The sequence below is a fragment of the Megalobrama amblycephala genome, linkage group LG16 (genome assembly GCF_018812025.1).
Source record: "Megalobrama amblycephala isolate DHTTF-2021 linkage group LG16, ASM1881202v1, whole genome shotgun sequence".
Lineage (NCBI taxonomy): Eukaryota > Metazoa > Chordata > Actinopteri > Cypriniformes > Xenocyprididae > Megalobrama > Megalobrama amblycephala.
The window spans coordinates 13086177-13098507 of record NC_063059.1 but is presented as its reverse complement, the minus strand read 5'-3'; the positions used below and the strand labels follow the sequence as shown (position 1 = coordinate 13098507).

Here is a 12331-nt window from a genome sequence, read left to right as displayed (position 1 = left end):
TGATATTAAAAATCTGGTCGATACCAAAAAGATAATGGGTCATTGACGAATAAGGTTTTGAAAAAGTGTAAAAAAAAATATAATGGAAATATAATTAATTTTAAATATAAAGTTTTATTATGTGTTAACAATGAGATTATGTGGTTTTTATAATCAATTAACACTGCTTTTGTTATTTTTTACAAGATGGACAAAATTTGTCATCAAAAAAGTCATTCGTTTTAACCAAAATTTCGGTTTCACCGAATGACACTTTTGGTTGTACCGAATGACGATATTTTCAAAAAAATGCTAACAGGCTGATATGTCTAGCTAGCTAGCAAAAGGACAATCAAACATTTTATATTTAGTGCAAGTTTTTAAAATATTACAACATTTTCCATGTTTTATAGCAGTTGTACCAAATGACCTCAGGAGCCGAGGGCGGATGGCGGGTCAGGAGCCGAGGGCGGCCATTCAGGACATGCGTCAGGAGCCGAGGGCGGCCATGAGCAAGTCAGGAGCCGAGGGCGGATGGCGGGTCAAAGGGCGGCCATGGCGGGTGAGGGCGGCCATCAGGAGCCGAGGGCGGCCATTCAGGAGCCGAGGGCGGCCATTCAAATAGTTAAAAGAGAGTTAGTTACTTTGCTTCACGACCATGTGGTCCTTTGCAGGTGTCTGAATGATGTCACATCCTGTCACATGATACTGACCGCATGACTTGATCCAAAATGGTCCCTTTATGTTGGTTACTCCAAATGACATCAGTGAAATTCATTTTTCCGGACATTCTTTCTCATAACAAAGCAACGACTTCTACACATAATTTTAATACCATTTTGCACTATGTTGATATATGATGTTATAAAATCATGGCAAAATAAAAAAATATATACATTTATTACATTTTAAGATATTTTAATCACAAATGAAGTGGCTGCATTTGGACGGTTAAACCGAATGACCTTTTGACACTTCAAAATCTTTAAAATACCTTTATATGTAGCAAAATATAATTAAAACCTTTTGGATTCAATAAAAGAGATCTAGTTGTACTACCTTACATACTTTGGATGTCATATCTTTGTTTTTTATTATTATTAAGGCCTTTGTTTAAGTTTTTTTTATCATTATTAAGGCCTTTTGTGTTGCTGTCTATGGACGTGTCATATACCTCTCGGATTTCATCAAAAATATTTTAATTTGTGTTCAGAAGACGAACGAAGGTCTTACGGGTGTGGAACGACATGAGGGTGAGTAATAAATGACAGAATTTTCATTTTTGGGTGAACTAAGCCTATAAGTATATATCCAATTAATTATAAAGAGTTGGGACGATAATATAGTTACACTTTGAGACGAAATAGAAAAAATTGTGTTGCCTCTCTGCAGCAGACAGTCTGTGTAAATACATCTTCAGCAAAGGAAACAAACAGCTCAGAGCTCAAGTTCTCACAGTAAGCCATGCAATACAATGAGAACATGGATCTGTTCAAAGAGAAAGATTCCACTCAGATGTTCCACAATATTTTTTTCACATGCAGGCACATGTGCCTCATTGGCCATTAAACAGCATGTGGTCAATGCAGTCAGCCACCACTGGGGTCCAATCAAATCAATGTCCACTCACACACACTCAGCCGCATGGAGGAACATCAATATTCTGGATTCATGAGCAATACATCATGAATATGAAGCATAACTGATGAGTTTTCTGGAAATGTTACAACCTAGGCAAGAAAACCAAATCATCCCTGATCCTCGCTCACCATGTGCTCAGCAACACCCTCAAGTAGTGGCTAATGCAATCTTCCACTAAAAGAGCCTGTTGAACATTGCCTGGTTCTTTCATTTGTCTGTTTGTTTAGAGCTGTTGTCTCCATCTCCTTCAATCTCTTGGCAGTTTAGTGTTTGAGAGCCATTGCGCCTTCTAATTGGTGCACTTTCTGGGGTTGCCTTGGTAACCCTCTTTGGAAATGTTCTTTGGAGTTCTGCCATAAGATTTGGTTGGATGAACATATGTATATATAGCATTAACCTGAAAATTACAGCAATTTCAAATAAGGTTTCACATTTTCAACCTGTTCTTTTCCCTGCAATCATATGACTAGATTTGATAGAAATTAAAAATGAGCATATGGCACTGCAATGCTTGACAGCCAGCCAGAGGTGTGACTTCCCTCTGAAAAGAAATCCATCAGCTTGTAGTTTAATTCACATCTATATGCCAACAAATCCAATGTAAGATGGGCTGTAAACATGTTAGTACAATTTTAGAGACTTTTAAAGTTCTGTTTAATCAATAAAATAACTATTTTAAAATATACAACATTTTATATTGTGTATTATATATTATGTCATTCCTATGTAATACCATATATAATATATATAAAAACTATAATATCTATATTAAATATTTTAAAAGAAAGCATTTCTTTTTACTTTAGCTTTAAACAAGCAAATAATTTTTTGGAGCAATGTGTTATGTATTTTATGTATAGTATTTTTTTTTTTTAATTCATTATAAAGAGGGTCTCATCTTTATTGGTATGTTATATAATAAACTAATACATTTAAATTATACATTTAAATAATTTGTATTTATGTGTGTGTGTGTGTGTGTGTGTGTGTGTGTGTGTGTGTGTGTGTGTGTGTGTGTGTGTGTATATATATATATATATATATATATATATAATATATATATTTATATATATTATATAAATGTATATATTTGCATAAATGTTTAAATGTGTATATATATTTATATATTGTAAATAACATTTTATATTCATTTTACAATTAAAATGATTAAAATGGCTTATTTTAATGTATATTATTGATAAATAATAAATTAATAAATAGGTTAGTTTAATTATATATTAAACTAAAATGCATAAATTAGAAAATTATAACAGTATATGAATAAAATTAAATTAATGTGCTCATTGTAATGTTTTTTTTGTAAAGCACTTTGCGTTGAATTTCTTGTATGAAAGATGCTATACAAATAAAGTTTATTGTTATTATCATCATTATTATTAAAATAGGATAAATGAAAGGTGTAAATAAGATGCATAAAATGCATCCTAATAACCATCACAAAATAATTTTATAAACAATCCCAAGGTCACTTTATTGTGAAATATTTGTGACACTGGCCTGTGACACAATAAAACAATATTTAATTTCAATCATTCTTTTTTGGACTCACAGCTCAGATGTCTCCGATCTGCTCATAAAAGCAATCTGATCTAGCGCAATAAAACTCCAAAGAGATCAGAAACTGATAATATAATCACCAAGGAGAAGGAGAAGAGAGATTACAATGTAAGACGAGAACTCCTCACTCTTTGAATGTTGAACTGATGCTAAAACAACCCTGTTATTTGCTTTGAACTGTGCTGGCTGGTCTGACTGGTGCAGCAAGGACTTGTGAACTTTAATATTATGTAATGAGAGGACACTCACTCACACACACACACACACACACAAACATACAAGAAAACAGGCCTGCAGCGTACAATCCTACCCTAAAATAATTCGCTTGTTTATGTAAAGCGACATCAGGCCAGATTACCCTGGTGGCACCATTAATGCCGATCACAATTCTGATCAGACATTGCAGGCGACAGCTGACCCACTCAGGCAGAATTAGGGAATGAACCGGTCCGTGTTAAGTCCTCTGTCCACACCCATCTGCGGCAATAGTGAAAATGCGAAACTCAATACCGTAATTACTGTGATTCCCCTGGCGTGACACAGCTGTCCGCTCCTGTGCTGTTTCTGCTGACAAACATCCATTAGCTACTGATGTCTGATGTCTCCGAGGCCTTGATACAAAAGCTTTGTTCAATTATTCTGAGAACATTTTTTGAAACTAACAGCTCAATAAAATCTTGAACTACATAGTCAACATAAGTGATCTGCTAATGGGGCCAACAAGGGACATCCATCCAGCAGACTGTCAGACTCCTAATGTTTTACTAAAGTGACAGAATACGCGAGTTGAGCAATATTCATACAAAGCTAAGCTCCATGAACTGATCCATATTAATGCATACACGTTGTAAATGAGTAAACTATACTTCACTCAAGCCATAGAAATCTGCCGTATATGACACATACCTCTCTATAAAGTACCGTTCAAAAGTTTGGATCAGTGTGTTTTTTAAATGTTTTTGAAAGTCTCTCTTGCTCACCAAAGGCTGCATTCATTTGATCAAAAATAAAATTAAAAGTAATATTGTGAAATATTATTACAAAGCTAAATATATATATATATATATATATATATATATATATATATATATATATATATATATATATATATATATATAATAAAACTAATTTACAGAAGTTTTACCTGGTTACTGTGGTCTTATTTTAAATACATGTGATTGGCTACTATGCAACAATCACAGGACTGTATCTGTATGCAGGAGCTAGACTACTAAATGAGACACTAAAGATGTGAATTGAAGTGTTTTTCTCACCACAACACAAGGCAATATGTTGTATTGGAACATATTGGAAAACAAGTGACTCTTAGCGATAAGATGTTTACGACACCTATTAAGTTTCGGTTCCACTTTCTTTTCAGAATAAGTGAAATCACCAACCCTAACACAGTAACCAAGTCATCTCTCTCTAGTATAGCCTAACTATGGACACAGAAGAACTGATTTTATGTACTCACTGGTGAGTGTTTTACAATGTAGTTACTGTAAATATATCGCATAAAGATTTAAGACGTCTATTTATGTTCATTGCTAATGTAAACAAATAGCATCGTATTCGTCGAGTTTTAGACGATAACATTATCACGACCATTTTCTGTTTTTCAACAGTAACAGCATAAAAACGAAAACAAAAAAAAACATGTTCTACTTATTTACTCGACAATAATGACTATTTCTTTAAGGTGCCGATAAACTGGCCTAAAACAAAGTGAAACTATTTCCATGGGAGCAGCTATGGCTGACGCGACGTGAATTTGAAGTAAAACTCACTTCATTTCATTTGATTTGGTGAATCACCGATACTGAACAGGATAGATTAGTGAATAATTTTAACACTATTACTTAAACACTAATACGTAAACACATAATTTAGGTAACTTGATATAAGTTAGTTCACCCAAAAATTCTGGCATCACGATCATGTCCTTCTAAAGCAGACTTTCTTTCTTCCTTGGAACACAACATGTGGATTTTTGGAAAGATATCCTGGTCACTCCATTCAAATCTCATGAAGCTATCGCTTTATGCGAGAAACGGGTCGATTTAGGTTATTTACAACTCTTCACCTGTGACCGTGACTACATCATTGAGTTAGTGTCGAATTGGAGAACAAATTCGTGAACAAATTCAAACCTTTGTGTGTGTGAACCAGATAAACCTTAAAAACATTTAAACATTTGAAATATCTGACTCAAAGGAATAATTTATTCACGAATTAGACAATCAATTGTTTTCTCATGAACCCAGGAAGGTCCCATGCATAGTTAGCTGTGTGATTTTTTTTTCTTTTCTTTTTTTGACACACCCAGTGCCTATTCATTATATTGAAAAGAGTGACTAGGATTTTGGTTGAACTGTTCCTTTAACCCTAGAACGCATAAAGGGGGTCAAATTGACCCAGCAATGCTACAATTTATTAAATATTTTATCGATGAAAACATTTGTTTATTTGATATTCCATGAATTCTTCTAAAAAGACGCATATCTCCATACTATATAGTAGATGAAAAGCAGTAGGCTATATGAAATGAGTAGTATGTCTGAATTCACACTAAAAGTTATGCTTAGAAAAGTGCAAATTTAATGTGAAATGTTCTGCCTCTGTCTGCAAATTTCATTTTCACGTGCTCTGTGAGAAATGTGGGGAATGAAGTTCAGATTAGAATATACTTTACAGTAGATCTATAGAGTTTAAACTGCATTTAAAAAATCTTTTTGTGCATCATATGTTATTTTAATTAATTCATTAATAGGACACCTATTTTTTATTTTATTATTATTATTTTTTTATATTTATTTATTTATTTATTTTTGAAGGAAACCATTCATTCCATTATGGATCATTTTGACCCCCTTTATGCATTCATGTAGTTTATTTATTTATTTAGCTCATACATTCTAGGGTTAAGAAAACAGTGCATGTGCAATCCCATACCAGTGTTTCCATCTTCAGTCTCTGTAAAGAGTTTCTTTTGATGTTTTTATGCAGCAATAAAGAGGTGGCAAAGGCAAACTATGACCTGCATGAACCACACTGTAAAAGGTTTCTGTGCAAATGCCCAGACTGCGATGACACTGTCCCTCGAGATCAGTTGGAGGAGCATAAAACCGAACAGCACGCACAGGTCACAACCACACCACTCAATACTGGTTAACACTATGATATTTGCTGCTTTTCACAAGCTCTTAGCCCTGTGTGTCACAAAAAAATGATTTGTGATGCATTTTCCTGCTGAATGTTTTCCACTTCACTTGCTTTTTACTCATCATTGTAATCTCCCACCTCTAAAATACTGTTGGTGGTCTCATTTTCATCATGTCTCACAGGTAAAATGTAAGATGTGCAATAAAAAGATGGAGCGAAGGCATCTGTTAGACCACGAGGTGAATATTTAATCTCACACCAATCTAAACCAATGAGCTCTGGGTGTTTTTTTACTCATTCCTTTGTTGTTTCTGTCTCTATTTGTGTCTTTCAGAAAGATGAGTGCTCCGAAAGGCCTCAGATCTGTGAGTTTTGTCAGCTCGAGCTTCCTCTGAGCAATCTAATAGAGCACAGAGTGTCCTGTGGGAGTCGCACGGAGCGCTGCTCAGACTGTGGCCTCTATGTCAAAATGATGGACCAGCTAAATCACGCACAGATCTGCTCAACTACCACTCCTACAACATCAAAGGACCTTGTCCCTGAAGATAATGCATCTGACACTGATGGTTAGTTCATCATGACACATTATGGATATGTAATAGGTCTTAGTATTGCCAAGTTCTGGGTATTTTCATTGTAAAATACTGAATTAGCATATCTGTTGTCTCCAGAGCCGACCATGTTGCAATGTCAGAATTGTCTAAGATACATTCCCTCAGAAAACCTGAAGGAGCACCAGGTAAAATAAATAAATAAATAAGATATATATATATATATATATATATATATATATATATATATATATATATATATATATATATATATATATATATATATATATATATATATATATATATATATGTTTTTATGAAAATCTCTTTTTTAACACCGCAAATCTTTTTATTATTCCTTTTATCTAGCTGAGTTGCAAACAGCGTTTACAGAATACAGACAGCGAGGATGATGACTCAGATGAAAACTTCAAAGCTGGAAATGCCAGTGCTCCAGACGCTGCAGATTTCTCCTTCTCAACATTGCAAAAGACAAAGAGAGACAGAAACATTGACACGGAGCTGGATAAGATAAGCACCTGTCCGCTCTGTCATCTGGCTCTTCCTGTAAAGACACTTGAATGGCATGAGGTACTAGTCACTGTTTTGTACATAAAACTTGTGTTGCCTCAAAAATCAAAAATCTAAACAGTAATTTTGTTGTTGATTTAATAATTACAGTTAACTTTGGATTTATTATACCAAATTGAATACAGTACCGTTCAAAGGTTTGGGGTCAATAAGATGTTTTTGAAAGAAGTCTCTTATGCTCACCAAGGTTGCATTTATTTGATCTAAATACAGTAAAAAAGTAATATTGGGAAATATTATTATAATTTAAACTAATATATTTCAACATGTTTATTCCTGTGATGGCAAAGCTGAATTTTCAGCATCAATACTCCAGTCTTCAGTGTCACATGATCCTTCAGAAATCATTCTAAAATGATGATTTGGTGTTCAAGAAACATTATTATTATTAAAGCTGCAGTCCGTAACTTTTTTTGGTTAAAAATGATCCAAAATCAATTTTTGAGCAAGTACATAAACAGCCAGTGTTCAAAACTATCTCATTATCTTAGCTCGATTCACAACGGTAAGCTTTCCGCGGGAAATTCGAGCATGCAGGAGTCGTGAACCCGGATGAACAACAGACCCGGAGGAGAATGCAATGCTGAATGGAGTCGTGGTTTTTGTTGTTTTTGGACCAAGGTGTATTTTCGATTCTTCAAAAACTTCTAACTAACCCACTGATGTCACATGGAGGGAAAAAAAAAAAAAAAGAAAGAAATTTCGAGCATGCAGCAGTTCGTCTGTGCGTCATTACGTCACGTCCGTAAACAGAAAGAAGGAGTCCAGGCTAGTCGGTTTTATCACGTGAGGATGCTGCTGGTAGCGGATCATTTATAGCCTTTTCTCACAGCAGCTGAAATAATTAAACTTATTATTTTGATGGCAGATTGTAATCCAGAAAGGTCCAAATGACAATCATCTGTGACAACTGGAGATTCACCCGTAATCAAAAGCAAAAGACTTTGGACTGTTGAGTGGCTACAGAAATTGAAATCTACAGGTAATGCTAATATACACATAGTCATAGTAATGCTGATGTTGCTAACATTAACGATTTGAGAACAATATAACAGTGATAATAATTTGCCAGGTTTGGCATGATCCGAGCTAAGCGATCGTTAGATTTAATCATCATTGGCAGCGTAATTTATTGTAGGCCTAATGCTTTTTTCCTCAGTTGGTCAGAACAAAAGTGGCAGAAATGTTACTTACTTGTTCAGGTGATATTTTCCAGTGAAAATTCTTCTATTGGTCATACTTTCAAGACGTAGAATCTGTGATTCTGAAGTTCAGTATCCACACCGGTGCGATGACTGACAGCAAGCATTAGATTCATCCGCGCTGACGAGCTGTGCCGAGGCACAGCGCACATACAGATAACTGTTCCGCATATGACTGCAATTGCAGGTTTCAAACAAGAGATGGCGACAAAGAGGAAAAATCGCGGACTGCAGCTTTAATGTTCTGATTAATATTGTTGTTGACTCTGTCATAGATTTTTTCAGGATTATTTGATAAACAAAAAGTTCAAAAGAACAGCATTTATTTACAATAGAATTTTTTGGTAATTTATGACCAATTTATTGTATCATTGCTAAGTAAAAGTAAAGTGACCCCAAATGTTTCAACAGCACTGTAAATGATGTACATTAGAGCCTCTATTGTTAATATAATATATTTACCTATAATTAATTATATATTTATATATGTATTTATATTTTATTTTAATTTTTTTAAAGAAAAAATGTGAATTATTCAAACATCTAAACCTGGCATGATGGCTGGTGAAAGCAAGAGCAAGATATGTAAGTATACAATAATACACCAGTATAACTTTGCAAAATATATGAATTGTAATAAATGTATGAATTATCTTACAGGGTGGCTGGAAACTGCAAACGTGCCAATCATCTCAAATAATGAAAAATAAAAAATTTAGTTGTGGAAATAACATACTGAGATAGATTGACAATACAGTAACTAAAAAAGTTGCTGTTACAATGCTTCTGTTAAAGGTGCTAAAGAGGATGTTTTGTTTTATACATTTTTGCAATATTACTTGAAACTGTCTTTACTAACTGATAAAAGACTATTTATTAGGTGCACTGAAAGTAATAATATTAATATACATCATCTGTGCACGAGGTAGGGCCTTAAAAACATCAGCCAAACGTTTACGCGATCATCGAGTAAACGATTGGCCCTCTGGCTTGTCAATCACTGTCGTGATGTTCCTTGTGAGAGACGAGCGCGGATGCGCGCTCCAGTAACTTTCCACACTCCACAGGCGCTGCATGCAATGTTTTTGTCATGAGACAGGAGTAACAACTGCAGTTACATGCGGTGAGTCCGACATAATGAATCCAAAAAACACGACACAGCGAATGCCGGTGGTAAACACTCGTGTTCCAATACTCGTGCACGAGTTTTGGGAGGCGTTCCCTCGAAATTCTTACGCATGCGCTCATTTCAAAAACTCAGTAACAGTCTTTGGTTTCTCAGCCGACGAAAAGATCCTCTTTAGCACCTTTAATCACTATTGTCTGATTTTAATATAAAATTTAATTTTAAATTACAATTAATTTTAATTTAAAAGTGACTTATTAGGCCCAGTAAAGGCAAAATAATGCAAGCAAGTTTTTGTTTTGAGTGTGTATACTTTATTTTCTGACTACTGACTATTAACCCTTTTATGATGCAATTATTTTGCTCTATAATAAATCTGTGTGTTTAAACCTTTCTGCATGTTAAATCTGGACAAACCTTGTGTTGGTTAAAAATAAAGATAACATAAGACAACCAAACTATTTGTGCATGAAAAGATTTTGTGCATAGTATTTTCTAGACTTTAGGTTATTTCACTCTCTCTGCCAACATCCTCATACCTTTGTATAAAATGCCTTGAGGATCCAGCAGACCATCTTCCAGATGAAGGTTATGAAAATCGGGAGAAAAATGGGGAAGACCACAAGATGGCAGTTTCAGTCAGGATGGCCTTTCCTCAAAATTCTTAAAATATCTTACTATATATTACTAAATATATTTATAAAAATTGTCTTTTAATGGTCTATTTGTCCAGTTGTAAATTAATTTCTACCCCCACTTGTTCTTCTGCACTTGGCAACAAAAGTGCAACAGTGACATCTAGTGGATATTTTTGTATTCCTCTGTGAGTGACCAATGTTGAGAGTGCAGATTCAAGAGTAATCGTTTAGTCAATCTCATAAGCAACTTCAACTTTTTTTTTTTTTCTCATCTGTTGACAAAACAGATTATACAAACTATATAAATAAGCTTTATAAAACTTAGACTGTTGAGTTTAACTCCTGAATTTAACATGTTAAATTAGAAAATGTTTTGATGAAATACCATGCTATGGAGCCTTTTCACAGACTGTGATGACACGTTTTCATATTTATCAAATCTAGCAAAATGTTTCATATTCAGACATCCCAACCAGTGCTGGGTGGTTAATGATTACATGTAATCTGGATTACCTAATCAGATTCCAAAAATTAAGATTATAATTTTGTAATTAGTCTGATTACAAGTATTTTAAAATGTAATATAATCTAGAGTTACTTTTTTATTGATTACATATTCTCACAATGGCAGTAATCCATTCACAATTTATTCATTCTCCCCAGTTCTTCTTTTTCATGTTTTAAATTTTCCTTTCTAAAAATCATATAGTTTATATACAATCAGAAAGTCTTCTAGTTTTGGGAAATTGCACACACACACAGACACTAGTCTGGTGGCTATAAACACATGGAAAAATGAGAGGCCACAAAGCATTTGACAACTGGATTTACTTTTAAGGAGTGTTTTCTCAACATTTCAACACTGCATATTGAATCAACTCCTGACAAACACAATTATTACTTGAATTATCACTCATTAAGCCATTTACCATGTATTGCTATGTCTTTGGAAGCCATTTGTCTTTCAAATACATTTTTATTACAATTTTTTATTATTTTAAAATTATTTATTTTACATACTGTATTATTATTTAATTGGCTTTTCATTAAACACACAAACCCCAGTTTGGGAAACCCTGATGTAATGTAATATTTAATGCACTTCATGTTGATGATAAAAGAATGGAATGTATTTTCCTTCTCTTTGTATTTTTATATCAATATGGTACAATATTATCCTATTCGGATCAATGTGATAAAAAGTTACAGTTAAACCAAAATGTATTCAGACACCTTGAACATTTCATTCATTAATACAGTTTATTCACTATGGTTTATAAAAATGGTAATAAAATATGACAAGATCTCAGAGTTAAACTGTGTCAGAAAAAAAAAAAATCTTAATTATGTCAGAAAACACTTAAGCAAAACATGTTCAGGTCAAAGTGTCTGAATCATTTTTGGTCCTAATTTTACTGGTAGTCCACTGTATGAAGAATTTTTGGGTATAATATGTCACAGTTTACTTTAATTTGCTATCCTCACTTACATAAATGAACATAAATATAGTGTCCTGCACCCACTAGTAAAAAAAAAAAATATATATATATTTCTAGTGTCTGAATAATTTATGGTTTGACTGTAGTTGAAAAGTAATCTAAAAGTAATCAAAAAGTAGTCAGATTATATTACCTAAAATCTGTAATGTAATGGATTATGTTAATAACTACAATTTTTGTCATGTAATTTGGAATCAGTAACGAACTACAATTTGTAAGTAATCCACCCAGCACTGATCCCCACCTCTTCTGGAAAGGCCGGGCTCCCTGACGGACGCAAATTGTATGCAGTTTCCCAGAAATCAAGCTAAAGACAGAGAAACCCCAGGCAAGTGCATTTTTGGGGATTCAATCAGAAGTT

At 33.8% G+C, this 12331-nt stretch overlaps 1 protein-coding gene across 1 annotated transcript; it reads left to right on the top strand.

Annotated features, from left to right (window-relative positions):
* The first annotated feature begins 4524 nt into the window (after positions 1-4524).
* xaf1 (XIAP associated factor 1) lies at positions 4525-9620 on the top strand. Its single transcript, XM_048159740.1, has 8 exons — positions 4525-4677; positions 6208-6343; positions 6546-6602; positions 6698-6929; positions 7035-7102; positions 7284-7505; positions 9227-9292; positions 9368-9620. Exons 1-7 carry the CDS (start codon positions 4643-4645, stop codon positions 9263-9265), a joined length of 789 nt encoding a protein of 262 aa, XP_048015697.1. The 5' UTR covers positions 4525-4642; the 3' UTR covers positions 9266-9292; positions 9368-9620.
* Positions 9621-12331: the final 2711 nt, after the last annotated feature.